Source organism: Bubalus kerabau, chromosome 4 (assembly GCF_029407905.1).
Source record: "Bubalus kerabau isolate K-KA32 ecotype Philippines breed swamp buffalo chromosome 4, PCC_UOA_SB_1v2, whole genome shotgun sequence".
Taxonomy (NCBI): domain Eukaryota; kingdom Metazoa; phylum Chordata; class Mammalia; order Artiodactyla; family Bovidae; genus Bubalus; species Bubalus kerabau.
In genome coordinates, this window is record NC_073627.1 from 7,130,143 (window position 1) to 7,157,673 (window position 27,531).

General features: G+C 59.2%; 1 protein-coding gene across 1 annotated transcript; it reads left to right on the forward strand.

Annotated features, from left to right (window-relative positions):
• Positions 1 to 480: 480 nt before the first annotated feature.
• Positions 481 to 27,173, forward strand: LOC129650766 (kinesin-like protein KIF19). Its single transcript, XM_055579572.1, is given in 20 exon segments — positions 481 to 595; positions 2,162 to 2,242; positions 13,361 to 13,471; positions 14,129 to 14,216; positions 14,500 to 14,636; positions 15,867 to 15,992; positions 16,342 to 16,536; positions 18,278 to 18,424; positions 20,073 to 20,081; positions 20,083 to 20,196; positions 21,907 to 22,072; positions 22,708 to 22,882; positions 22,993 to 23,191; positions 24,285 to 24,555; positions 24,650 to 24,771; positions 25,252 to 25,388; positions 25,635 to 25,740; positions 25,896 to 25,983; positions 26,648 to 27,042; positions 27,138 to 27,173. Coding segments are annotated over 20 exon segments (2,742 nt in total). The 5' UTR covers positions 481 to 556.
• Positions 27,174 to 27,531: the final 358 nt, after the last annotated feature.

Sequence of the window (27,531 nt, forward strand, 5' to 3'; positions counted from 1 at the left end):
GGGGCTCTTCTGTGACAACCCCAGTGATACTGGCGTTCCCCTGCACGTCCGCCGGTGGGCAGCCCGGGCATCCTCCTCACCCGTTCTGTCACTGGACACTTCGTGAAGACACCGCGCCAGCGACATGAGCCTCAGCCACGGTGCCCGCAGCGACCATGGAAACATGAGGCTGCCCACTGCCGCCCGGGAGACGCTGAGAGTCGGACGGACGGACGGGCAGCCGATGCGCGTGGCCCGAGCGGGCAGAAAGAAGGCAGGGAGCACGGGCGCCCACGGGGCGGATGCAGAGCCGCGCCGAGGGCCCGGGGGTCGCCCAGGCCGTTGGCAAGTTCGGCCTCCCGGGCGGAGACGTCCACCTCCCGGTTCGCAGCGCGAGGGGGGCGGGTCGCCTTCGGAGCCCGCCCCAGGCCCCGCCCGCCCCGGTCCGCGCCCTCGGCCGCGCGCGCCTTGTTGGTTTCGGGTTGTCAGGCCGCGGCCGCGCGGGCCCCGGAGGCGGTGGGCGTGCGGCTCGGCCACGCCCGCGATCTCGGCCTGAGCCCTTCCGCCCGCCGCAGGCATGAAGGACAGCGGGGACTCCAAGGACCAGCAACTCATGGTGAGACCCGGTCAGCCTCCTCCTCCTCCTCGACCCCATCTCCGGCCCCCAGAACCCAGACTCTGCCGGCGGCCCGCAGACTGTATTGGGTGTTTCCACTAAGAGAACACTTAAAACCAGGGGCTGCGACGGTCCTGAGCAACTTTGCCAAGTCATGGATATCAAGAAGGAAGGCATCCTGGCCACCCTGCTAAGACCTGAGAAGTTGGCCAGGCTTCAGTCCCATCCCCCTTTACACCTTCCCACCAGGGGACACCCTGAGGCCAGACTGCTATATGATCCCGAAGAGACAGGAGCAGGGGGCGCCCGACCCATCTTCCGGAAAAGGAAAGTGGAGGTTTCCTGGTGAAGGAGGGTAGCTGGAACTGGTGGGGTCAGGAGGTTAGAGGGTTTTGAGGACCATAGGTGGGCAAGAGTCCCCACGTGGCAAAGGAGCAGGCACAAGATTGAGGGTGGCTGGTTATTGAGTTGCTGTCCATGTCAGGACTCTAAATATTTCAAAGAAATGCTGGAAGCCACCGAGATGGCCCCCCCAGGGCCCTGGGGACTGGAGCAGAGGAGGAGGTGTGAATGGGGGTCCAAGAAGCGGCTAGAGACAAAGACAGATTTCTGATTATCAACAGGGCCAGGTTAGAGTGATGAGGGTGGGGGAGACTCAGGGATCCCAAGGCCGATGCGCCCTCTCAGCCCCTAACTTCTGAGATCTGGGGAAGCTCCTCCACCAGCAGGTGGGTGATGATGTTACTGGAGGATAAGGCAACCCCAGCAAGCCCCAGGCTCTGGAACATCCTGTCTGGCAGTTTAGAATTGTCTCTTTGCAAATGGCTTGCCTTGGCAGATGTGGACAGAGGGGCTGCCCCTCCCACCTGTGGAGTTTGACTGAGGATGCAGGAGGGCACTCTGACAATGAAGTGCCTCTGAGAGTGAAGGCTTCTTACCGGGCCTGCAGATGGCTAGTTATACCCACGCGCCCAGCAGGTGTTTCCCCTTGTTCAGAAGAAGAAACACCTCCACCTTCTTTTGGGGAGACCCACACCCAAGATGGGGACCCATCATCTCTCTCTGGCCGGAGGACAGAGGGAGGAGGGAGCCCCTGATGGCGCTGTCCTTGGGTAGGGATGTAGTCAGCACGAGGAGGGGAGGTTCCCTGGGCCTCCATTCCACCATGTGGCCGCCACATGCAGCACGTCACTCACAGACGCACAGACAGGCTGCCCCGGTGCCAAGGGCTCCAAGTGAAAAGCCCAGGGGAGCTGCAGGTGCTTAATTCGGGCGTGTGACTGATGCAGCCGGGAGGAGCAGATGGCTGTCTCCTCTGGGGCACAGGCTCCTGGGAAATTTATAGACACAGACACAGCCCACACGCTCTGGACCTGGTGCCCTCGCCCTGGATGGTCGCCTTGAACCACCGAGGTTTCCTCAAGATGAGCCGGGCGTGGCTGGCTGATCAGAGAGGAACCCACGGGGCTTGTCCGAGGGAAGGATCCTGGGGTCCTCTCATCCTTCTCTCAGGGGCCCAGCACAGCCCTCTCCATCTAATCCTGGGGGTCTGACCTTCCCTCCCAGGTGGCGCTCCGGGTCCGGCCCATCAGCGTGGCAGAGCTGGAAGAAGGAGCCACCCTCATCGCCCACAAAGTGGACGAGCAGGTACGTGGGGGCTGTGGCCAGGAGCCGCAGAGCAGGACAGGGGTCTGCTCTCACCTAGTGGGGGCAGGTACCTACTCACCTGGTGGAGGCAGGAATGACCCCTCCTCTACCCTCTGAGCTCTGGGTTGTACTATTGATAGCATCGTCAAGGAAACCACCGCCCTTCTTCCAGGAAGCCTCCCTAGATTGATCCAAAGAGAGCTCAAAGCTTCCCTGGTCCAGGGGGAAGTGAGCTGAGCCCTTTCATCCAGCCCGGAAAAAATTCACATACCTTCCATGTACTCATGACTTAACTTCCCCACCTTAATGGATCCGCTCCCCATAGGGCATGTGTTCCTAGGGTCACCAGACTGTTCATGGTTTGCAGGTCTTTGGACGTCTGTTTGCTCTCTTGGTCTTCCTGTCACTATTATGAGCTGGGCAGGGCAAGCTCCACCTCCACTTACACAAGAGACAATAAATATTTATCAAGTACCCACAACACACTGGGGATAGTGCTAGGAGCCAGGAAACCACGGTGAGCAGAAAAGACCCCGTCTTCCTTCCATGGCTTTCTTGTGATGAAACGTATGAGTGTGTAGCCAGCAAGGGCTGCAAAGAAATGTGTGCTGCTGTGGGAGTAAGAGGGAACTTGACCTTGTCCCGGAGTCAGGGAGGACTTCGCTGAGAAAGGATGCTTGAGCTGAAACACGCGGGATGAAGAGGAGCTCTTTAGGAGTGTGCTGAAGGGGGAATTTCAACCAGAGGGACTTGTGTGTGCAAAGGCCCTGGGGTGAGAGGGGTGGTGATACACTTGGGTCACTTAGAAAAGGCCAGTGTGGCTCAGGCTGGAGAGAGAAGGGGTGAGAGGAGGGCAGGAGCCACATTGTCCCCCACGGCCGGGGTGTTTTCTGTTTGTTTGTTTGCTTGCTTTTAAAGGAAGGTTTTATTTTTGACATTTCAATCTTTTAAAACAATTTTTTTATTTTTGGCTGCATCGGGTCTCATGTGGGATCGTCATTGTAGAGCGCGGGCTTCCGTCTAGCTGTGGCTCCAGGGCTCAGCAGTTGCAGCACGCAGGCTCAGTTGTTCTGAAGCCTGTGGAATCTTAGTTCCCCAGCCAGGGATCAAACCTGTGTCCCTTGCATTGCAATGTGGATTTTTAACCACTGGACCAGCAAGGAAGTCCCAGCCAGGATGTTTTTTGGGGTAGGCAGTTGAGGATCCAAATGTGGGCTGGGGGTGGGCACCATGGTGGGGGCAGCAAGGGCAGTCTTGGTGCCTGGGTAGAGGCATCATGCTGCTCTAGCCTATGGGGACCCTGAAAGCGGCCACTTGCCTCCGGGAGCTCCGTGGCTGCTGCCGGCTTCTCCTGAGCTCCAGGGCTCATCAAGGCGGCAGAGCGTGCTGGGGAGCGGTCAGAGGAGTTGGGGTGGCCCCGCGTGGTGCAGAGAGAGACGCAAAGTGAGCACTTGCTGCCCTTGATCCTGGAAGGCTGGACTCAGGAAGCCCGACGGCCAAGATATGAAGAGCACAGGCGGGCAACACAGCATGAGCTGCCGGCCTGCCTCTGGGGTTCCCACGAGCTGTGGGCATGGCGGAACTGGGTGGCACCGGCCTCCTGATCTCTCTTCCTCTGTTCCCCCTTGGAAAAGGGTAGCCTTCCTCAAAGACCTCAAGGAAAGCGGGGGAGGGCTGGGAGGCCCCACCTAAAGGCCAGCAGGAGCAGGATGTACGCACACAGCAGTCGTGCAGGGTAGGCTCTGCCTTCTACCAGCTGTGTGGCCTTGGCCAGGCTGCTGCCAGAAGCCTCAATTGCCTCCTCTGTGACGGGGGACAGTAACCCTAACCCTTCCCTAAAGAGTCTTTAGGGAGCACACTGATGGGTGCACAGTGCTCCCCCAGATCCTGGTACGCAGTAGGCATTTAGTAGCTGTGAATTATCATCTGCTGGGCTTCCCTGATGGCTCAGACGGTAAAGAATCTGCCTGCAGTGCAGGAGAGACCAGGGTGCGATCCCTGAGTTGGGAAGATCCCCTAGAGAAGGGAATGGCTACCCACTCCAGAATTCTTGCCTGGAGCATGCCACAGACAGAGGAGCCTGGAGGGCTACTAGTCCATGAGATTGCAAAGAGCTGGGCGCTACTGAGCAACTAGCACACACCTCATCTACTATAAGTTCCCTGCCTACTAAGGAGTTCCATTCCGAGAGCACGTTCGTAAGTCCGCTTAGTGCGTAAGTCCGACAAAGTTAGCCTAGGTACCCGATTAACACCATTGGCTATGTAGTATTGTACTGTAATAGGTTTATAATGCCTTTCACGCAAATAACATATTTAAAAACAAACACAAAAAATAAAGCCTTTTTAATCTTACAGTATGGTGCCTTGAAAAGGACAGTACTACATACAGGGGCTGGCTAGGAGTGAACAAGCAAGAAGGGTTACTGACTGGAGGGGCCGAGGAGGTGGGAGACGGTGGAGCGGAAGGATCGTCAGCAGGAGGAGATGGAGGGCAGGCTGCAGTGTCACGCACGCCTGGCGCTGATGGCACAGGCTCCAGGTCCTTGCTGGAACCAGGTGTACCTTGGCATCTTTGAATGTTCGCACCTTGAAGGCTCGGTGTAGGGGACTTACTGGATTAGTGAGAGAAAGTGCCCAGGGTTCCTGGACTGGCTGATGAGAGGGGCCATCCATGAAGGGCCAGGGAACTCCAGAGGAGAGCCCTCCTTCCCAGCAAGGCCACTCCCTGTTGGTCCCACTTGTCCCCAGGGCTGTCAGGGACAGAGATGCTGTCTCTCTGCGCTGCTCCTGGCTCCCAGCCGGACTGGGGGCTGAGAGATATTAACCGATGCTGATGGAAACGCTCTGGTCCAGGGCACAGCCCATTGTGTGCCCACACACGGCAAACACTGGCTCCTTTCTGTCCCTGCCAGTGGAGAGGGAGGCTGGACTGCGCCTCCGAGAAGGCCCTGGGCTGGGCAGTGCCGACGGGCCTGCTCCTTTCTCAGCTTAGACATATAGAGGGTGGTCTGAGCGGCGTGCGCCCAGGGCTGTCAACACGGACTCCGGGCCCTGCAGGGGGAGAACGTTAGGCTTCTGCCCCCAGCATCTTCTCTCCCCACTGGGTTCAAAGATGCCCTTGCCTGCGACTTCCCTGGCGGTCCGGTGGTTAAGACTCCGCCCTTCCCCTGCATGGGAGTTTGATCTCTGGTCAGGTGACTAAGGTAAAAAAGGCTGCACTTGCCTGGCCTGCAGTTTGGGAGAAGCCACAGTGCGTGGCAGGCTGGGCACCTCTCAAAAACCAGCCACCACTCAAGTGCTCCGTTCCTCTGACCAGTAAGACCCTGGGCGGCGGGAGGTAAAGACACACAAGTCCAAGAAGAAAAGTGGCGGACTTCTCTGGTGATCCAGTGGTTCAGACTTTACCTTCCAATGCGAGGGGCGTGAGTTCAATCCCTGGTTGGGGAAGTAAGATCTCACATGCCTCGAGGCCAACATTTAAGAAAAGGGCAAACTCCCGGTCTGGCCAGGCCCTGCACCCTGACCTCCATGGCTCTTTGGTGACCCCCAGGGCTCGTCTATGGCCCTGGCCCCCCAGGCCTGCATCATTGACCCCGACAGGGCTCGGGGCTGCAGGCTTGACCAGCCTCACTGATGGGCCAGCTGTTCAGCTCCTCCTTCTTGAGGTGTGGAGCCCGGTGACTGGCAGGGAGAGCGTGGGAGCAACCCCAGCATAACACGGCCATGGAACCGCTTCCCAGCAAAGGTGCCGCTGGCCCAGGCAGCCTGCACAACGCCCCGCCTCCACTAAAGAGACTTCTGCTTGGGAAGCAGACCTGCCCTTGACCCAGCGGCTTCCGTTGCCCGCTTGCTTGTGGCCCTTCCTCACAACCCAGCCCCACAGAGGGGCTCCCAGCCCAGTCTGTCCTGGCCTGGGCTTCTAGGCTCTTTCTTCCCTCTGTGATGGAGGAGTTACTTGGCCCCGTGCTCGGGCCAGGGGTTGGGGAGCAACCCAGAGGTCACACTACTGAAGCCCAGCCCTTAGTGGTCAGCAGGGAGGCCGTGCTGTCAAAGCCCGCCAGTCGGCGGTCCTAGTGGGGAGAGGTGGGCCTAGGTGTCCGTCACCTGCTGGCATGAGGGGGGTCCCAGGACAGCCTTGCTTGGAGCTGGGGGTTGTTCTTCTGGGGCTGAGAGAGCCCGTGTTCCCCCAGCTTTGCAGAGGTGGACACAGGCAGGGCAGAGTGTCCTCCGCGGACCAGAGGCCGGTGCCTGCATTCTGAGGAAGCTGGAGCGAGGTTTGGATTTGTAAAGAGGAGGTTCGGGCACCTGTGGTCTTACCTGCCCCTCCCACCGCCCCCGGGGATGTTGATTTGGGTTGACGGTTGATTCGGGGTCATCACAGCGCTGTCACACAATGCCTTCTTAGATGTCTCCAGGGCTTCCCCGGTGGCGCTAGTGGTAAAGAACTCACCTGCCAGTGCAGGAGACATAGGAGATGCGGGTTCGAGCCCTGGGTCGGGAAGATCCCTTGAAAGAGGGCTTGGCAACGCACTCCAGTATTCTTGCCTGGAGCATCCCATGGACAGAGCAGCCTGGTGGGCAACAGTCCACAGGTTCGCAGAGTCCGACACAACTGAAGCAGTTTAGTATGCACACGTAGACGTCTCCACGAGTTCCTGGATGCCCAGCGCTTCCCCAGTGCCTGGTGCGTGGTCGGGATTTAAGAGATGTTAGTTTATCTCAAGGGCTGACAGTCAGGAAGGTTTTAGGCCCCGGAGATAAGTGAGGCCCTGGCCCACCTCCTGCCCACCCGCTTCTGGCTTCAGGCCTTTCTATCTGGTGGTCCCCAGTGGGTCACTGCCACATATATATGTTCGGGGAAGAGTCCAGTAGGAGCTCAGTCTCCTAGCATCGGGGGTTGGGACTAGACTCTGATGCCAGACCCTTCGGGGAGCGCCCCTGATGACTGTAAAGTGGGCGAGGGCAGCCTGAGAGGGTGGAGGGGCCCAGGAGCCCCAAGGCTGGAAAAAGAAGCTCCCAGAACAAAGAGCTTCCTTCTCCCACCCCACCCCCACTGCCCCAAGGAACCCACGGCCCACTGCCCCTCCCCTCAGCCTCCCAGACTGTGTTTATCTGCAGGATTTAAGTCACCTGCCCATATGCATAATCCCATAATTAGCCTCAAAGTCCAACTGTCAACCTCCCTGTACCCCTGGGGGTCCTATCTCAGGAGTCAGGCAAGGGGCTTCCTAGTCTCTGTTTTCTCATCAGAAAGCAGGATGTTAATAACCTGCTCTGCCAGGCCCTAGAGCTGTTGAGAGGATTAGAGCGATCCTGTGAGGGTGAGGCTATTGTGAAAGATAAATAAAGGATAAGGTGACAGATGCTGAGCGTCAGAATCCGTGAGTGAGTGTTGTTCGGGAGCCAGGGCGTCTTCAGTCTGCTCACTGCCCCAGGGGCAGGGCCTCCCTGCACGCCCACCACCCACCGTCTGGTTGCTTCCCGGCTCTGTGACCCCAGAGGGCCGAGCCTGGTGGAGCGTGACTTGGGAGAGGATTCGGGGAGCCTTTCCCTCCGCCCTTAGCCACACCGCCATGCATCTCCCCAGCCCCCTCCCAGCCCCAGACAACCACTTTCCATCTCTATAGATTCACCTGCTTTGGACAGTTCATGGAAACGGGGTCCTGAAGTCTGTGGTTCTTCGTGTCTGACTTGTTTCACTGAGCATGTTTTCAGGGTTCATCCACGTTGTCGCCTGGGTCAGAGTGTCATTCGTTTTCACGGCTGGATAGCATTCCATGCTGCTCTGCATCTAATCGACCTCCCCTCAGCTGATGGACATTTGGCTCGTTTCCTACGTTTTGACTGCTATGAATAATGCCGCCAGGGTGCAAGGATGCTTACGCTTAGCCCTGAATGGGCACACGGCAAGTTGTGCGTTGCATTGCTGTGCTCAGCCATCTCTGACTCTGGGACCCCATGGACTGTAGCCTGCCAGGCTCCTCTGTCCATGGGATTCTCCAGGTAAGGATACTGGAGTCGGTTGCCGTTTTCTCCTCCAGGGGATCTTCCAGACCCAGGGATCAAACTCGCGTCTCCTGCATCAGCAGACGGATTCTTTACCACTGAGTCACAAGAGCAATGGCTAAAAAGGCAGATCTGTGGGCCCAGTTCCCCAGAGTTTCTCATTCCATGAATCTGGGCAGTGCTGGGAATCTGCATCTCAGAGGCTTCCAGGAAGACGGTGATGAAGGGATCAGCAGACCCGTGAGAAAGGCAGCCCTGGACCATGTCGGTCACGCCTCTGCTTACCCGGGTCTTCAGAGTCCTGTAGGAAGGTGGGGACCTGGCTAGGATATCAGCCAGGTGTGGCTCTGTTGGGAGCAGTTGGCTGGACCTCGGTGGCTTTATGAGCTCAGCCTTCTAATCTTTTTTCATCTAGCCTCAGGGCTGTCAGGGCCCTGTAACACCCTTCCTGGGATCAAAGTCTCCTTTCTTGAGTACCCACAGGATGGTACAACTAGAAATCTGACCAGCCACGAATTTTCCTTCTTAAAGAACAAACAAACAAATCCAGAAACAGCTTTACAGAGGTGATATCCAGCTGGAATCCGGCTTTTGTTTGGTTGTGTCTGGTTTACAGCCCGAGAATAAAGGAGCTGTGGGCTTAGTAACCTGGACTGGAACTGATGTCTCTTGAGCTGGGCACCCCCTCACATTCCTATTCTCTGCTGGGGCTTCCCGAGCAGGTGAGGGGTGATGGGGTGATTTCTTCTCTCAAGGCTATGGCCCTGTGGGTCCTCCCTGACTTCTGGCCAGGGTGAACATGAGGCCCAGAGAGGTGGTGCAGTCTTCCCAGGGTCACCCAGCAGTCTGGAGCCTGAACCCAATTTGCACATCACCCCCGGCTCAGAGAACTTCGCTGCCAGTTTGGCGGCTTGAGGGGGAACAGCGGTTTTCAAGCGGGGGTGATTGTGCTCCCCGGGGGGCATGTGGCAATGTCACCGCGGGAGGAGGCAGTGCCGGGGCCTCCAGTGCCGGAGGGCTGCTGCCAACCATCCTACAACGCCCGGGACAATTCCCGCTCGCAGTGGTCCAGCCCAAAGCATCAGTAGCGCCAAGACTGAGGAACCCTGAGCCATCCACAGGCCAGAAAGACGTGGTTAGTGCTGCTCAGCTGATCAAAACCAGCAGCTTAGCGCTGCTCAGCAGGAAGAAGTCCCCACACGCTTTGTTCCTGGTATTTCTCACCTAGGAGATGCTGGGGAGGAGCCTGGCACCTTCTGCGGCCCCATGTACGGATGACACATCCCTCCCCTGAGTCTGAGGCCCCCCTAGCTCCCCAGTGGATCTTGGGTTTCCCAGCCCAAATCTAGAACTGTGCAAAGATCACAACTGGCCTTGAGTCAAGAATAGGTCTGGGTGTGGGGCGGTGAGGGCAGGGAGAGGGCAAGCCGGGGCCTCTGCGGAGTCAGGGGGCCTGGATCAGCGGAGACAGGGCCCTGCCGTGTGCTGCCAGCTGGCCCGGCCCCAGCCACGCCTCCCACCCCACCCTCTGCCAGTGTGGGGGGGCCCTGTGCCTCTTGTGTGGTCAACGTCCCCTTTGAAACCTCCCAGAGGCAGGTGTCCAGCATGCTACAGGTTGAACATGGACACTTAAGACTCAAGGATTTTGTGAGAGGACGCTCCCAGGCTGAGCCCACCGCCTCCGGGCTGAGGGAGGGGCCTGCCTCCGGGCAGGGGGTTGGGGGGTGATGTATCAGTTTCCAAGGCTGCTGGACCAGAATACCAGTTGTTCAGTCACTCAGTCGTGTCCGACTCTTTGAGACCCCATGGACTGCAGCACGCCAGGCCTCCCTGTCCTTCACCATCTCCCGGAGTTCTCTCAAACTCATGTCCATTGAGTCGGTGATGCCATCCAATCATCTCATCCTCTGTCGTCCCCTTCTCCTCCTGCCTTCAATCTTTCCCAGCATCAGGGTCTTTTCTAAGGAGTCAGCTCTTTGTATCAGGTGGGCAAACTATTGGAGTTTCAACTTTAGCATCAGTCCTGCCAGTGAATATTCAGGACTGATTTCCTTTCGGGTGGACTGGCTGGATCTCCTTCCCTCCACATGTGTTTGTGCCCTAATAGCCCCCTTTTATAAGGACACCACCACCTTATAAAAGGGCCACATCCTAACTCAACTGATTACATCTGCAACAACGCTATTTCCAAATTAGGTCACTCTCGGAGGGGCTGGGGAGTTGGACTTCAACATTTAAATCTGGTGGGGCTGGGGCACAGCTCAACCAAACAGAGGAGCATCCCCCTGCCAGGCTTCTGTTGTTCCCGAGGCGGGGACAGGAGGCCTGGTTAGGAGCCTGGGTTCTGGAACCCAGTAGCTTTGAGTCCAGCGAGCTCTGTACTTGGCAGCCTTGGGTGCCAGTCTGACTCCTCATTACGATCTTGCGATAACGAGGGCCTGCTCTAAGTCCTCGGAGAAGATGAGAACCAGCATTTAGCTGTGTGCATGCATTTAGCCCTGTGCATGGCCCCAGTGCGGCTTTACTTAGAAAGCTTTCCTTGGGGACTTCCCTGGTGGTCTAGTGGTTAGGACTCGGGTGTTTCCACTGCAGAGGGGCATGGGTTCAATCCCTGGTCAGGAAAGTTCCAGAAGCCGCGAGGTGTAGCCAGAACAAACAAAACATTCCCTGGGCCGATGCCGGGTGCCAGGCTGCGTGACTTTTAGGACCTGCTTTGGGCAGGGGGGCAGGGCGGGCAACACGTGCTCACAGAGGGGCCCCTACGTCTCCTTCTGTGGCCATTTTGGGTCTGTGCTCTCGGGATTCCTGGCAGTGAGAACAGGAGGAAAAGTTCCCGAGCTCTCGTTCCAACCCTGCCTTTCTCCCGAGAACTGCTGGTGATTCTGCGCTGAGGCCACCTGCCCACAGCCTGCCTGTCACGTCACGGCCTTGCTCGTGTGGCCCCCTTGATGCTTTCCCACCTCACGTTCCTCAGCCAGTTCTTGCTCATCCTTTAAGACTTGGTGCTGGGACTTCCCTGGTGGTCCAGTGGTTAAGACTCTGCATTTCCAGGGCAGGGGGCACAGGTTCAATTTCTGGTCAGGGAACTGAGATCCTGCTTGCTTCATGGCATGTCGGAAATTTTTTAAAAATAAAGTAGATATGCAACAAGGACTTACTTCCTGATGGCTCAGTTGATAAAGAATCTGCCTGCAGTGCAGGAGACCCTGGTTCGATCTCTGGTTCAGGAAGATCCCCTGGAGAAGGAAATGGCAACCCACTCCTGTATTCTTGCCTGGAGAATTCCATGGACAGAGCAGCCTGGTGGGCTCCAGTCCATGGGGTCGCAAGAGTCGAACACAACTTAGCAACTAAACCACCAAGCAACAGGGATTTACTGTATAGCACAGGGAACTATATTAAATATCTTATTAAAAAAAAAAAAAAGACAGTGCTGGTACCTCCTCTTCCAGAAGCCCTCCTGCAGTGGAAAAGCTGGGTCGTGTGCCCCTTCTCTGCACTCTGCCTGCCTCCCGGAGCCCAGGCTTGTTACTAAAATGGTCTGATCCCCACTGTACTCTGAATGTCAGGCAGGAAATCACATCTCTCTCTGACCCGGAGGGTATCACTTAATGCCTGGGTTACATGCAAGGTGGCCAGCAGTTGTGGTCACTCGGCCTGAACTCCCTGTGCTGCCTCCGTGGCAGCCCCGAGCACCCCACCCTCACCCCAGCCCTCCGCAGCTCAGCTCCAGTTCACCTGGCCGAGGAGCACAAGGGCTCCATTGTGTGCCCGAGTGGACAGGGAAGGGGGTGATGCTCTGAAGAGTGGGGTGCGGGCAGGGGTCCAGACAGATGGAGACCCAGACAAAGCCCTCTTTTAAGAGGGGCTCATGGCAGCCGTGCTGACAATGTCCTGATTCGGGAGGCTGGATGTCAAAGGAACCAGATGCCCACGGTGCCCATGAACTTGGCAGTGCCAAAGGTCATCTGAAGGTGATCAGTGGGGGATGGGCATCTGTGCAGGCTGCTCACCCTCCCCTGCACTGAAAATCCTAGAGGCTGCCCCTTGGCCCCTGGTGCTGCCGGTGGGCCCAGGAGCTCTGACACCGAGGGTGAGAGCCATGCAGCTGGTCAGGTTCCCTTGCATCCCTCTTCTGGGACCCACGCCTGGGGACTTGTGGGCGGATATTTCTTCATTTGGGTCTGACTCTTGATCAGGGCTCCTGCTGCTGGTATTAGGGCCCGAGCCAGGAAGTGGATCCTGGGAGAGGCTCACACGGCCCTGGGGCTGAAGCCCGGAGGAGGTGGCTGGAGATAGATGTGCACCCCAGGTACACTGCAGGCCCCAGTGCCCTGCACTCAACTCGCTGTGGCCACCCAGGCTTTAGCGGTCTGTGAGGGGGGCCGGGGCAGTGGCCTCCTTGTTTCCCTGCACAGAGCCCCAGCCCAGCCTGTCTGGGGCGTCCCCTCTCGTGACTCCCCTGGAATCCCACCTGACTGGTTAAGACCTCTGCATGAGGGTCCCGGGCTCGGGCCTCCTAGGAAGCTGTCTTACCTCTTCCTTCTTCCCTCTACTGAAGATCTCAGAGGAGGGCCCTATTGGGACCTGGGGGAAGGGGCGGGGGTGTCTTAGGCCAGTTTAGATGCAGTGAGCACCAGTGTGTACCTACTGGGAGGAGCCTGGGGGGAGCCCCAAAGCTGTGGTCCTCCCAGCACCGGGGGCTCCTGAATCCTGGTGCTGGATGGGGGTGCACCCAGAGGGACCCCTGTACATCTCCTGAGTCCACGGTACTGGACCGGGCTCCCAAATCAGCCTCCTCTGAGTCTGCCCCACAGTGGCCAGCCTCACGCCTTGTCTCCTCTCAAGCTCTCTTTGGGCCATCACTGGCCCTGACTCCCCTGCTGACCCCGGAAGGGAGCTCTGAGACCTTGGGGTGGTCCCAGGGCAGCCCATCCGCTCAGTGTCTTGTCCTATGTTGGGACTCAGTTGACCTTGACCCTGGCGCTCCCGGACGCCATCAGTCTCTCATCCGGCCCCTCCCGCTCCTTAAGGTCAGTGGTCAGTGTGGACATCGGGGTGGGCCTGGGGCTCCTGGGTGACTGCCCGCCTCCTCTTGGGACCTTTGCAGATGGTGGTTCTTATGGACCCAATGGAGGATCCCGATGACATCCTACGGGCGCACCGCTTCCGGGAGAAGTCCTACCTGTTCGACGTGGCCTTTGACTTCACTGCCACCCAGGTGAGGGGGCGCCTGGGCCTGGGGACACACGGGATCCCCTCTCTGCCCTCTGACTGACTTGAGAGGGAGCCCTTAGGGGACCCTGGCACCGAGCCCCAGGAGACCCTCCATCACTCATTCTCTCCCTGCCACATCCCCACATACACACACATGCGTGAGCCTGCATGGCGCATACAGAGCCTTCTGCGTGGACACACCACGGTCAGCACACAAATGCCACCCTCCACAGGGACCCACACAGCACTCCCCACAGGTGGCCCCCCTAGGGGAGCTGCAGGAAGGTGCTTGAAGCCCAGATATCTGGTGCTGGGAGGGGCGCCTCGGGGAAGCTGACACCCTCCCAGGGACCCCCATCTCACCCATCCGCGGATGCTCCAAGGAGCAGGTGTGAGGCATCCTCTGGGCTGGGGACTGGGAAACAGCTGTTGGTGGGGAGGGTCTCAGGTGTCCTGAGCACTCTTGCAGGCTGGCATTCCCCGCCCCCCCGACCCATGGGGGGAAAGCAGAGACAGCCATCCCCCTTCCCACACCCACATCTCAGGGTCTGAGGGCTCCAGGGATGAAACTGCCTCTGTTGCGGGTCAGGGTGAGCCCACGGGCCCATGTGCTCTGCCCTGGCTGTGCCCGGGGCCCTGATGGATCTCCTCTTTCCTACAGGAGATGGTGTATCAGGCCACCACCAAGAGCCTCATCGAAGGTGTCATCTCAGGCTACAATGCCACTGTCTTTGCCTATGGCCCCACAGGTGAGGGCGAGTGCCCCCGAGAATCAAGCTCCTCACCCTCCGCCTCGGAGCTTGTCTGGCCCAGGCCGGAGCAGGAATCAAGGATGTGGCTGATTGAAACTGCCCTCTCCCAGAGCCCTTTAGACCCAGAGCCCCACCCCCAGCCAAGGATGCCATCTTCTCCCCCTCCCCCCACCTCCTGGCCACCTGGGAGGCTCCAGCCTTGAGGACAGACCCAGGTTTGCCAGGGCCCCCATGCTCCCAGTCTCCATCCTGCTCACCCACCCGCCCTACTCTGCCCCAGGCTGCGGGAAAACCTACACCATGCTGGGCACAGACCACGAGCCCGGCATCTACGTTCGGACCCTCAACGACCTCTTCCGTGCCATCGAGGAGACCAGCGATGACATGGAATACGAGGTGTCCATGTCCTACCTGGAGGTGAGCCCTCGGCCCACCCTGTCCTGTGGGCTTGGGCCAGGAGGTCCACAGGCCCGGGCTGGTTTACCTCCCAGGGGTCAGGTCAGGGGGCAGTCTCCTGGGGCGCTCATCACGGCTGCTCTACCACGTGCATGTGGTCGGCCTCACTTTATAAAAACTCAGAGAGGTTAGGCAACTTGACAGCCACAGTCCTGCGGCCACACAGTAAGTGGGGGAACAGGAATTCAGACTCAGGACCCTGCGGCTTTAGAGCCGAGCCCTGCCCACTTGGCTACTCCAAAGCTACCTGGTCACTGCGCACAGACCTCAGCCTGCCTCCCAGAGGCCATCCTCTGGACCCACTCCTCCACTTCCCCGGTGGCTCAGATGGTAAAGAATCTGCCTGCAATGCAGGAGACCCAGGCTTGGGAAGATCCCCTGGAGAAGGAAATGGCAACCCACTCCATTCTTGCCTGGAGAATCCCATGGACAGAAGAGCCTGGTGGGCTACAGTGCATGGGGTCACAGAGAGTCAGACACGACTGAGCCAACCCTGTTTGCTTTGCCAGGCTACCTGTAGGCACTCTGTATATGTAGGTACAGGTGAGAATGTTACATACACGGACAGGCTTAGACCTGCCAGCCTTCTCCACCTTGACACAGCCCCTGATGCCCACCTGTGGGAGTGCTATCACTGGGCAATAGCAGATCAGTGTGGGTGGGGGCCCACAGAGGCCAGAAGCGGCGGGAGAGCCCCTGGGCTAGGCTCCATCTGGCTCCTGGCCTCCCTGGCTCCCTCTGGAAGCTGATAATCTCCTGGGTGACAGCTCAGGAGGCGCAGCGAGGCATCGCTGCCAGCACCTGCTCCAGCCAGCGTCGTGTTGACTTAGACAGCAAAATGCACTTCGACGGCCGTGGCTAGGGAGGCTGGGTGAAGGTACCGTAAGGGTTGCTTAGCAACCACCAGGGCTTGGCCACGGGTTAGGTCCCATCCTCTGCCTGGTGCCCGGCCGGCCTGCTACCTTCTGTACCATTGGCTTTGGCAGCCCAGTATTTCCCCCCTGGATGCTGAAGCCCCCTTATGCCCACCTCATAGGAAGGAAGGAAGGGGTCCATCTCCTTAACCCAGGGTTTCCCTGAGAGGAGCCCGGAGCTCTCGGGAGGGATGGAGAGCCCGGCTGTTGCCTGAGCCTCCTGCTCTTGGTCTCCCGTTAACGTCTGTCCCCTGCCCCTCCCAACCGGTCCCATCAGATCTACAATGAGATGATCCGGGACCTGCTGAACCCTTCCCTGGGGTACCTGGAGCTGAGGGAAGACTCCAAGGGAGTGATCCAGGTGGCTGGACTCACTGAGGTCTCCACCATCAATGCCAAAGAGGCGAGTCTTGTGCAGCCAGTCGGGTAGTGGAGGACACTAATCTCTGTGTGTGGGGGTATGACCAGAGGCGGCAGGGCTCTGCAACCAGGGAGCCACTGCAGTTCAGCTGGGCTGGAGCTGGGGCAGACACAGAGGACCCTGGATGACACGCCCCCGGCCACGCCGACCCTGGGGACCGGCAAGGCACCCAGCATCCCAGTTGACAGGCCCTGACCGCTCGGCCCCCACAGCACACGGGGGGCTGACCCAGCCCTGCCTTGGGCCCCTTCCCAACCTCGCAGAGGCAGGACTGGGGAGCGTCCCCACGGGTCCCCAGGAGTGGCCTCCCTGCTCTGCCCCGCCCACCCAGATCATGCAGCTGCTGATGAGAGGGAACCGGCAGAGGACCCAGGAGCCCACGGCCGCCAACCAGACGTCCTCGCGCTCCCACGCCGTGCTCCAGGTGACCGTGCGCCAGCGCGGCCGAGTCAGGGACGTCCTGCAGGAGGTGCGGCAGGGCCGCCTCTTCATGATCGACCTGGCTGGCTCTGAGCGGGCCTCCCAGGTGAGGCTGGCTCCCCCTGGGGCTGGGGGCAGAGCTTGGGGGTGCGGGGCAGGGAGGCTGGCCCACCCCGCTCCCCAAGGGGTGGAGTGGGGACTGTCTCAGGGAGGGCGGGAGTGGGGGGTGCTCCAGAGGGGCGGGCACTGAGGGATGTCACAGAGGACAGAAAGGGCGGGCTGCGCTAGGGTACCCCAGGGAGACCCCCCCACTTCGCCCCCCCGCCAAGGGGCTGTTTGTGGGAAGGGTTTGTGAGGATCTCTCCAGGGAAGGAGACAGTGTGTGTCCCGGAGGACCTGGGGAAACTGCCAGGAGAATGAATGGGCCCGGTGAGGAGCTGGGGCCCAGGGGAGACGATGTCCCCTGATGGGGGGGACCCTGGGCAGAGCCCGGGAGGGGACCCTGCCCACCACATCAGGGAGAGAAAAGAGCCTGCCGCCCACTTGTCAGCGTTCGTCCCTCCCATCGCCGTTTGCCCAGCCCTGCCACCCTGGCCCCCTCTTGTGGGCAAATTCAGAAGTTTCGTGGTCGCCTGAATCCATGGGCATCTCACCATTAGCACTGAGGCAAACGCAAGTACCGGGGAGAAGCAACAAGGGTTGGTGTCAATAGGGTGGAGTGGGAGAAACACATTCTCTTTCCGTAAAGGCCTGAGGGCTTCCTGGAGGAAGGGGGCGGGGAGCAGCCAGTGGGGAGAGGGTGTGCCCTGCAGCCACCCGATCCCAGCTTCACCAGGCTGGGCAGAGATGTCTCTCAAGGGTGGCAGAGCCTCCTGGGACTTGGTCCTGTCCTGCTCTTACATCCATTCACACACAAATTCATGCATTTCCTAACACACAGCCTTCTTTTTTTTTTTTTTAATATTTACTTATTATTTATTTATGTATCCGCTGCTTTGGGTCTTAGTTATGGCACATGGAATCTTTAGTTGCAGCATTCAAACTCTTAGCTGTGGATGTGGGACCTAGTTCCCTAACCAGGGATCGAACGCAGGCCCCCTGCTGCATTGGGAGCGCGGAGTCTTAGACCCTGGAACTCCAGGGGGTTCCTCACACACCTTCTTATACACACATACACACTGTCACATGTACACATACAATTCACACACGCTCACACACCCTTTCCCGCGTACACACAAACTTCCATCCTTCCCCTCTGGAGCCTGGCTCTCTCTCTACAACCGGGAGCCCATGGCCATGCTGGCTCCCAGCTGAGCTGCCTGGGAAGTCGCGACCTCCCACCATCTCGCCCTCGGTGCTGCCCTTAACTGTGCCAGCGGGTCAGTCCCCAGGCAGACGAAGAGCCGGGCTCTCAGCCCTCTGTGGGAGTGTCCTGTCCCCTGCTCTTGTCCAGCATGCGTGCTCAGTTGCTTCAGTCATGTCCAACTCTGTGACCCCATGGACTGCAGCCCACCAGGCTCCTCTGTCCATGAGATTTTCCAGGCAAGAGTATTGGAGTGGGTTGCCATGCCCTCCTCCAGAGAATCTCCTAGACCCAGGGATCGAACCGGCGTTTCCTGTGTGTCCTGCATTGCCAGGCAGGTTCTTAACCACTAGCGCCCACCTAGGAAGCCCCACTCTTGTCCAGAGACCTTCTCGTTCTCTGACCTTCTGGAATGCCCTCCCTGAGCAGAGGGCAGACCAGATCCTCAGCGTCTCTTCCTTGCAGAGCCCTGGGGGACGGGGAGAGGGTTTACAACCCAGGATGGCCTGGGGTGGGGAGTCATACCTGCTGCTCACCCCCCCAGACGCAGAACCGTGGGCAGCGCATGAAAGAGGGGGCCCACATCAACCGCTCGCTGCTGGCCCTGGGCAACTGCATCAATGCGCTGAGTGACAAGGGCGCCAACAAGTACGTCAACTATCGCGACAGCAAGCTCACCCGCCTCCTGAAGGTACCAGCTGCCACTGGGCCTAGGCCCTGGGCACCCGGGGTGGGGCTGCCAGCTGCACAGAGAGAAATACAGGATGTCCAGCTGCATGTGAATAAATAACAGATAAATAACGAAATCTGGTTTGGGTATCAGTATGTATGTCCCATGCCGTCTTTGAGACATACTTATACTTTAAAAAAAGCTCACTCATTTATCCAAATTTCAGATCTCAACTGGGTGTCCTGTGTGTTAGGGGTTTCCAGGTGGCTGAGGAGGTAAAAAAAAAAAATCTGCCTGCAATGCAGGAGATGCAGGAGTTGGGGGTTTGATTCCTGGGTCAGGAAGGTCCCCTGGAGGAGGGCATGGCAACCCACGCCAGTACTCTTGCCTGGAGAATCCCATGGACAGAGGAACCAGTCCACGGGGTCTAGAAGAGTCGGACGTGGCTGAAGCGACTGAGCACGCGCTCGCCGGCCCCTGTTTGCGAACAGCGGGGAGGAAAAGAGGTTGCATCTGAGCATCTGACCACCGCCCTCCCACCCAGGGCTGTGGGTTTGAGGGAACTGGGAGTCATCTGGATTTGGGGGTTCAGGTGGACTGTCAGTCTCGTGGCTCCCAGAGGCTGCTGTTGTGGGGTGGGGAGCACACTCCTGGCTGGGCTCTGAATGCACTACTTCCCCCCGCCACACCCAGTTCCTTTTTGGAGAGGAGGGAGCCATTCTGCATGATTTGTGGGATCTTAATTTCCCGACCAGGGATTGAACCCCGGGCCCTCAGCAGTGAAAGCATGGAGTCCTAACCACCGGACGGCCAGGGAATTCTCCTCAGTTCCTTTTATCGGGTCAGCGTATCTGAGTTAGGGGGTCATTAATTCCATTTGCAGACGAGGACACCGAGGCACTAGGAGGCTAAGTAACCTCCCCAAGGGCTCCCGCCAGTAAGTGCTGGACGGAGGGCCCCAGCAGAGGTCTGGCTGGGCTGATGGCAGAGCTGCAGGTGACCTAGCGCTGGGCATCAGCCCACCAGCATCACTGCACCTGCAGGCTGGGGGTGCGAGAGCCGGCTCCTGCTACCTAGAAACTGGAGGGAGCTGAGGGTTAGGGAGGTGAAGGAGCTTGCTTGAAGTCGCTCTGATGGTCACTGCCACACCCGAGGGCTTTGCCCCTAGGCCCCTGTAGCCCCGCACACTCTCTCCGTTGAAGAGGGCAGGGCAAGCCCGGGACAAGGGAGGCAGTGGCCACAGGCCCAGTTCACTCCATCACCAGCCTCGCTCCAGCCAAGACAATGGCACCTTCCGCCGTCAGCAAAGGGGGTGACCTGGATGGCCCGAGGAGATGGCGGAGAAGCCCAGGACCCCTCAGAGCTCTTCCCGCTCTGGTTCCAGCCAACCTTTCCTCGTCCTCATGTATATGAGCAGGGGAGGAGGAGAGCTGGGAGGCCCTGACTCAGATGCTGGAAATTTTATAACATGAGCTTTGGAGAAGAAACTGGGAGAGGGAAGAAGTGGGGAGGCAGCAGAGGGGGCAGGAGGGTCCACGGGGTGCTCGGCACCAGCACCTGTGAGTGTGTGAGAGAGAGAGACGCACACACGCCACGAGGGCATCACGAGCGGGAGCAGGGTCCAGGGAGGCAGCCCCTGCTGACCGCCGCCCGCCCCCGGCCCGTCCAGGACTCCCTGGGGGGGAAACAGCCGCACCGTGATGATCGCCCACATCAGCCCAGCAAGCAGCGCCTTCGAGGAGTCCCGGAACACCCTGACCTACGCCGGCCGGGCCAAGAGCATCAAGACCCGGGTGAGGGGCCCCTGCTCTGTGCCCCCAGGATCTGCCCTTCTGGGCCAAGATTCAAGCCCCCTGACTGACTCCAAGGCGTGCCACCCCCAGCCCCCCGAACACACACGCTGGACCGAGCCGCCACTGCTCTGGCCCCCTGTGACTTGCCAGGAAGCCCACAGCTTCTGAAGGGCCCCTTCTCTTTTCAAACTTTATTTGGCCGTGGTCAGTCTTTGTTGCTATGTGTGGGGTTTCTCTGGTTGCGGTGAACTGGGGGGCTCCTCTCTAGTTGTGGCGACTATGGTGGATTCTCTTGTGCGACGGGCTCTGGGGCGTGTGGGCTCAGTAAGGGTGGCTTACGGGCTTAGTTGCCCCGTGGCATGTGAGATCTTCCCAGACCAGACACCAAACCCATGTCCCCTGCATTGGCAGGCAGACTCTTAACCATCGGACCTCCAGGGAAGTCCCGGCCCTCCTCTTGCTCAGTCTGTACTCATCCCCAAGGTCTGTGCCTCGAACCCCACCATCCCCTTCCATCTTCCTGTTTTCATCTTAAAAGATGCTCATTCAGACCTTTACTCCTCCGAAGGCCCTAACCCCAACAGTTCCAATAGTGGTGAGTGTTACTGAGCACTTATACTGTGGGCCCTTTATCAGTTCATCTCATGTGATCCTCGAATGAGGCAGGCGTTATTTCTGTCCTCAACTCACAGCCGAGGACAGTGAGGCTGAAGGGAGCTAAGCGGCTTCCCGGCTGGGGAGGAAGGGCACTGAGCTCTGCCCAGTTTTCAAGGTTTCCCTACATTTTCTGATCAGTGTGTTAGAATCCTGGCTACCTATGAGGTCATCTGGGCCCACCCATGTGAAGAGTCTAAGAACCTAACCAACATTCTCCTAACACAGCAGTTTTCCAGCTACTGTGTCAGGAGCTGGATGCTTTATCTCTACTCTCTCCATTAAGTAACTTAATGGTGGGAAGAGACCCTTAAAAGAGCGAATTGATAGTTCAGAATATTATTAATAGCAGTCACGCCAACAGCAGGGAGGCCGTGGGATCCCACGGACCTCTTTAGAGACTGTGAGTGGGAATCTGAAGGGTGAAGAGGAGACTCCAGAAGGGAGGGAGCAGTAAGGACAGAGGCTCCTAAGGCAGGGAGGAGGTGGTGTTGGCGGCAGAGGTGGGGTGAGGAGAATGCTTCCTCCACCGGAGCAGTGAGCCAAATGGAACTAGAGAGAGCAGTGTGCCTTCAACACCAAATGAAGGAATCAGGACATTCTCCCAGCAGTAGGGAGCCAATGAAGGTTGAGTGGCACAGAGAGCCGGGGCTTGGGGCGGGGCGGGGGGGCTGGCGCATAATTTTAGGAGTATGCCTCTGGTGGGGGCATGTAGTTTGATAGGTTGTAGGGTCGGAGGCAGGGCTTTCCTGGTAGCTCAGGTGGTAAAGAATCCGCCTGCAATGCAGGAGACCTGGGTTCAATCCCTGGGTTGAAGATCCCCTGGAGGAGGGCGTGGCACCCACTCCAGTATTCTTGCCTGGAGAATCCCATGGACAGAGGAGCCCGGCAGGCTACTGTCCATGGGGTCGCAGCGAGTCAGGCACAGCTGAGTGACTAAGCAGAGCATAGAACAGGGTTGGAGGCGAGGAGGTCGTTACTGTCAACCAGGAGAAAAAGAGGGTCCCCACTGGCAGGCCCTGGCCCCCAGGTGACTGTACCCCGCCCCCTCCCCAGGTGAAGCGGAACCTGCTAAGCGCCTCCTACCACATCGCCCAGTACACGAACATCATTGCTGACCTGCGGGGCGAGATCCAGAGGCTCAAGCGCAAGATGGAGGAGCGGGGCGGGCGGAGCCCGGACCGAGCCCAGCTGGGGCGGGGCGACATCCGCCACATCCAGGGTGCGTGCGTGGGTCTCCGTGAACCAGAGCCCGTCTCCCGATGCCCCTCAGGGTGCTCTGCGGTCAGATAGCGCTGGCTTCAAAGCCGGACTCGGGCTCTTTCTGGCTGAATAGCCTTTAAGCCACCCGTCCTTCAGCTGGCAAACAGAATCGTGATCTCTGCCTCAGAGACCTGACCCGAGGATTCGGTGGTATCAGAGTGAGAGTCACCTGGGCATTTAGCTGTGTGGGGGCTTCACTCTGGGGACTGCAGTGAGGGTTGTCAGACTGGGCCTGGCATCGCCAGGAGGGATACGGTTCCCTTACAGATTTTCTGTACTTGCTTTGATGATCTTGCAGCACATGGCAGTAAAGTGTCTAAGGGGTGCCTTTTACTAGGTGACAGAAAGGCACTCTAAAGGCTGGTGGAAGCCCAGTTCATACAGGGAGCTGGGAGTCACCTTTGGGTCACTGCCTGAAGACAATGTGGAAGGTGGAATGTGGGAGGGGGTAATCTAGGAGGTCTTCGTGGAGGAGGTGGTTGCACAGAAGTCTTTTGGGGAGAAAGAGGTGGGGAGGGCCCAGGCGGACCCAGACTTTCCTGGGCTGACCTTTCCTCCTCCGCTGACCTCTCCCATCTCCCATTCAACGGGCAGCCAAGGTCCAGCTGCACAGCGGGCAGGGCGAACAGACTGCAATGGAACACCTTCGTGAGCAGCTGGTCAGCAGCTTCCAGGAGCAAATGGACACGCAGAGACGCCTGCTGGAGCTGGAGAACCGTGGCATGGAGCTGGAGATGGACACCTCCCACCACCTGCTCACCATTGCCAGGTAAGCACCGCTGGCCTGGGATGGGACCCGGGAGCTGGAGCCGCACCTTATGCCCCCCAACCCTCCATGGCCTGAATCCCCTGTCTCCTTTGGGGTTGGGGCTGCGGCAGCTGGAAGCATGAGAAGTCACGCCGGGCACTCAAGTGGCGGGAGGAGCGTCGGAAGGAGTCCTTCACTAAGGGTGACACCAGGAAGGACTCGGACACCGGTGACAACCAGCCAGACATCAAGGAGCCCGCCGAGGTGGTGTCCGCCCGCGAAAGCATCGCTACCTTGATGACCAAGCAGAAGAAGCTGCGAAAGCAGAAGGTGCCTGGGGCTCTGGGTCTGGGAGAGGGGGTTGAGAGACTCAGAAGGAAGGGGCTAGGAGAATCTTGTGGGAGGAGTGAAACCTGGGCTCTCAGGCCACAAATCCCCAGTGACTTTGAGTCTCTCTTTCTCATCTGAGAACTTCGCTGGTGGCTCAGATGGTAAAGAATCCACCTGCAATGCAGGAGATGCCAGTTCAATCCCTGGGTCGGGAAGATCCCCTGGAGTAGGAAATGGCTACCCACTCCAGTATTCTTGCCTGGAGAACCCCATGGACAGAGGAGCCTGGCGGGTCACAGAGTCAGACACCAGTGAGGGACTAACGCTTTGTGTGTGTGGACTCAGTCGCTCAGTTGGGTCCGACTCTTTGCTACCCCCTGGACTATAGCCCACCAGCCTCCTCTGTCCATGGGATTCTCCAGGCAAGAACTCATCTTTAAAATGGGAGTGGTCCACCCTCGTGGGGTTGATGAGAAGAGTAAATAAATCCTTTCACATATTAAAGACTCAGAAAACTGTTAGCCAACATTTTAATGAGGATTTTCCAGATCCCCCTTCTCTGTTCTGGAGCATAGCCATACCAAGGGGCTTCAGGGTCCACCAGTCCAGAGGGCATGAGATGGGCTGCGGTTGAGCTGGTCCACGGAGCTCATTTCCCTGGATTCCCTGGTGGCTCAGATGGTAAAGAGTCCGCCCGCCAATGCGGGAGACCGAGGTTCCCTCCCTGGGTCGGGAAGATCCCTTGGAGAAGGAAATGGCAGCCCACTCCAATATCCTCGCCTGGAGAATCCCATGGAAGGAGCCTGGCGGGCTGCGGTCCATGGGGTCGCAAAGAGTCGAACAGAACTGAGCGACTTCACTGCACGGAGCCTGTTTCAGGGATGGGTTGCAAGAAGGTGGGCACAGAGGGGTCCCTCAGGAGCAGTCCCCGGTTGCAGAGTTCAAGACACAGCTTCGAAAAGCGGGCCTCGGAGTGGGGCTTCAGCCGGCCGCACAGCATCCGGGGGCTTGGAAGGGCGAGGACCCGCTCAGCGGCGGGTGCGGGCGGCCCCTCACCGGCCACCTGGTGCTGACGGCCCGCTCGGCTCCCCAGCTGGCGCTGGAGCAGCGGTGCCGAGAGCTGCGCGCGCGGGGCCGCCGCCTGGAGCAGACGCTGCCGCGGCGCGTCAGCTCGGAGCAGCAGCGCGAGGCGCTCGGCCTGCTCTGCCGCGTGCACGAGCTGGAGCTGAAGACCGCCGAGATGCAGTCGCAAGCCCTGCTCCGCGACGGCGCGCTCCGCCACCGCCGCGAGGCCCTGTGCCGCCTGGAGCAGCGCCGCAGCCTCTGCGAGGAGATCATCCGCGCCCAGCGGCAGCTCATCCAGGGTAGGGTCCCCTCGCTACCTACACCCCGCGCGTCCGACCCGCCGAGAGCCCGAGAGCGCGCACTGAGCCCTGCCTCTCCGCTCCCCCACCGCAGACTGCAACCTGGCTGTGCCGCAGCATCTGAAGGAGCTGTACAAAGTGTACCTGCGGGAGCAGGAGGAGGGCAACCTGGAGCGTGCCACCATGATGGACCGCCTGGCCTCTCGGGCCCTGCAGGTGGGCGCCCGGGCCGGACAATGCGCCCCTGTGCTAGGGGCAGGGCTGATGCCCAGGGCGGCGCCTGCCAGCAAGTAGGGTGGCCTCGGGACCGTGCTGGCTGGTCCCCAGAAAGCGGACACCTCTTCCTCCTCCTCCTCCTCCTCATCCGACCCAAAGCCTCACCAAGCTCCCCTCCCGTGCTGTTCTTCTGCCACACGTGTCCCCATCCAGGGTCTGAGGGTCAGGGTTGGCCATCTGAGATATCACTAAGGGCCCCAGATGCCCTCCCAGGAGCCCAGGCCACCAGGCAGTGCCACTGGGGATGCCTAGCAGACCACGGCTGGCCCCTGGGGACTCAGCACACAAGCCCCCCTGTCTTCTGGGGCTCCCAGCCCAGATTACAGCCCCAGACACTCTGTGTGCCTGTGTCACCCAGGCTGTTTACTCAGTCTGAGACCAAGTCTTCCAACTGCCCTCTCCCTCCTTTCCTCTCCCCAGGACAGCGCCTTGCCCAAGCTTAGCCCACCAGGAACTGTGCTGACTCCGGAGGAGTCTGACCTAGACAAGGTCAAGATACCTAACTCCGAGTCCCCGCACCAGCACGGAAGCTTCCTCCCTCTGCTCGGCACTGAGAGGTGAGCTGAGGACCACTTCCAGCCATCCAGCCCGCCTGAGCCACCAGGCCATGTCTCAGAGATGCCAGCCCAGACCTGGCTTCCCAGGGAGGATGGAGCAGGAAAGAGGGGAGGGGGGCACAGGTCTGGAGCCAGGACTTTGGGGTCCTCGTTCCCACAATGCAACAGTTCTCAGGAGGGGTGGCGCTGGGACCCCCGTGGTACCAGCCTGGGCAACAGCTGCCCATCCTCCTCTGCCGACCTCAGTGAAGCCAAGCACCCAGTCAAGACCAGCTCCTGGGCCTGGCAAGCGAAGGGCTCCTTTATGCCCACCCCACCCCGAATCCCGGCCGGCAACCTGGTGATGCAGGAGGTGAGCAGTGGGCCCCACGGGTCCCTGGATGTGGGCGGGAGTACCCGGGAGGGACACCCAGTGGTTGGGATGGAACTTTTCCAAAACAGCCCTCTGAGGACATAGGGTTCCTGCTGGGTCCAATGGCTTCTCTTCCCAACCCATTCATCTCACAGGCCGCCACTCAGGTCGGTCTGATCGGCCAGATCAACTCCTCCCCTGAAAACATCGAGAATCTGTCGGAGATCCCCTTGTCCCTCAAAGGTGTGTCCCCTGCCTCCCCCAACCCCCATCAGCCTGAGCCTGGCATGATCTCAATAGCTCAGCGCACCCAGCCAAAGCCCCTTCCTTCCCTCTCCTCTGCTGAACACACCCAGGCATCATTCTAGAAAGAGAGGCACCAGTACCCAGAGAAGAGTAACCACCTGCTCTGTCCACACAGAGCAGGGGACACAATTGGAAACAGAATGGGGAACACATGGCCCTTGGGGTCAAGCCCCCTCCACTACCCACTCGGAAATAAATGTAATAGCATTGAGAGTTCGAATCCACCCTACCCTGTGGCCTCAGGCTACCCTCATTATCTCAGCAATCCATCCTCAGAACCTGGGACTTCCCTGGCAGTCCAGTGGTTAAGACTCAGCACTTCCACTGCAGCGGGTGAAGGTTCGATCCCCAGTCAGGGAACTAAGATCCTGTATGCCGTGTGTCATGGTCAAAAAAAAAAAAAATCTTCCCAACCCACTGAGGCTAGTTTTACCATCGTCAGTTTACAGATGAAAAGAAGGCTCAGAAACTTACCCAAAGTTTCTCAAACAGCAAGCAAGTTGGGGTGAGCTGCAGCAGAGAAAGGGGTGTTGGAGGTGCAGGAGGGCGGGGGGAAATGTGGCCTTGATCCCGGGGTGGGTGCCGCTCTGTCCTGCCGCAGGGAGGAAGGAGACCACAGCCGACACCAAGAGCATCACCGGGAAGGCTGCCCGGCGCCGTTCACAGGCCCTGGGGGCCGAGGCGCGCCAACTGCTGGCACCCACCATAAAGCAGAGCAGCCTGTCCCTGCACTTGCTGGGCGAGACGGATGATGTGCAGCTGCCCGGACCGCTGGCCTGCAAGCGGCCGCCCAGCCCCACCCTCCAGCACGCCGCCAGCGAGGACAGCCTGTCCAGCAGCACAGGCGAGGCTCCATCCCGGGCAGTCGAGCGTCATGGCGATGGCCCTTGTCCCCCGCTGCAAGGCCAGAAGAAAAGCCCAAGAAAGAAACGAAAGGAGTCCCTGGAGGCAAAGAGGAAGCGGAAGTCCCAGGGCGTTGAAATCACAGGACAAGGGGTGAGCCTAGAGGGACAGGAGCTGGGGGTGTCTGGGCCCCCTCCTTGCCGGGTTCTGAAGGCTGGACTCCTCCAGAGGCCCCAGGGTACCCCTAGCTGTGCACCACTCTCCATGGAGTGTCCCCCAACTGAACCTAACATCTCCTTGTATCAGATCCCCACACAGCTCCCAGCTCATCTGGCTCTCCAGCCAATGCAGCTCTCCCGCCCCAAGATGCACGTCGCTGGACTCTGTCCTGTGGAGAGTCACACCACAGAAGAGAGGATGCCAGTGATTGGGCACCTGACCCCTACCATCAGGCCACTGGGAAAGGCCACGCTGCCTATGGCCAAGGTCAAACTTCCTCCGTGCCAGAACTCGGGTGAGTACCAGCAAGTGGGGGGGGGGGGGCAGGGATAGCAATGGGGAGAGGGGAGCCCTTGGCCAGGCCAGGGAGGAGACTGGTTGAGCTCCCTGCCCCTATGGCTGCCCCTTGCTGGAAACTGGGTT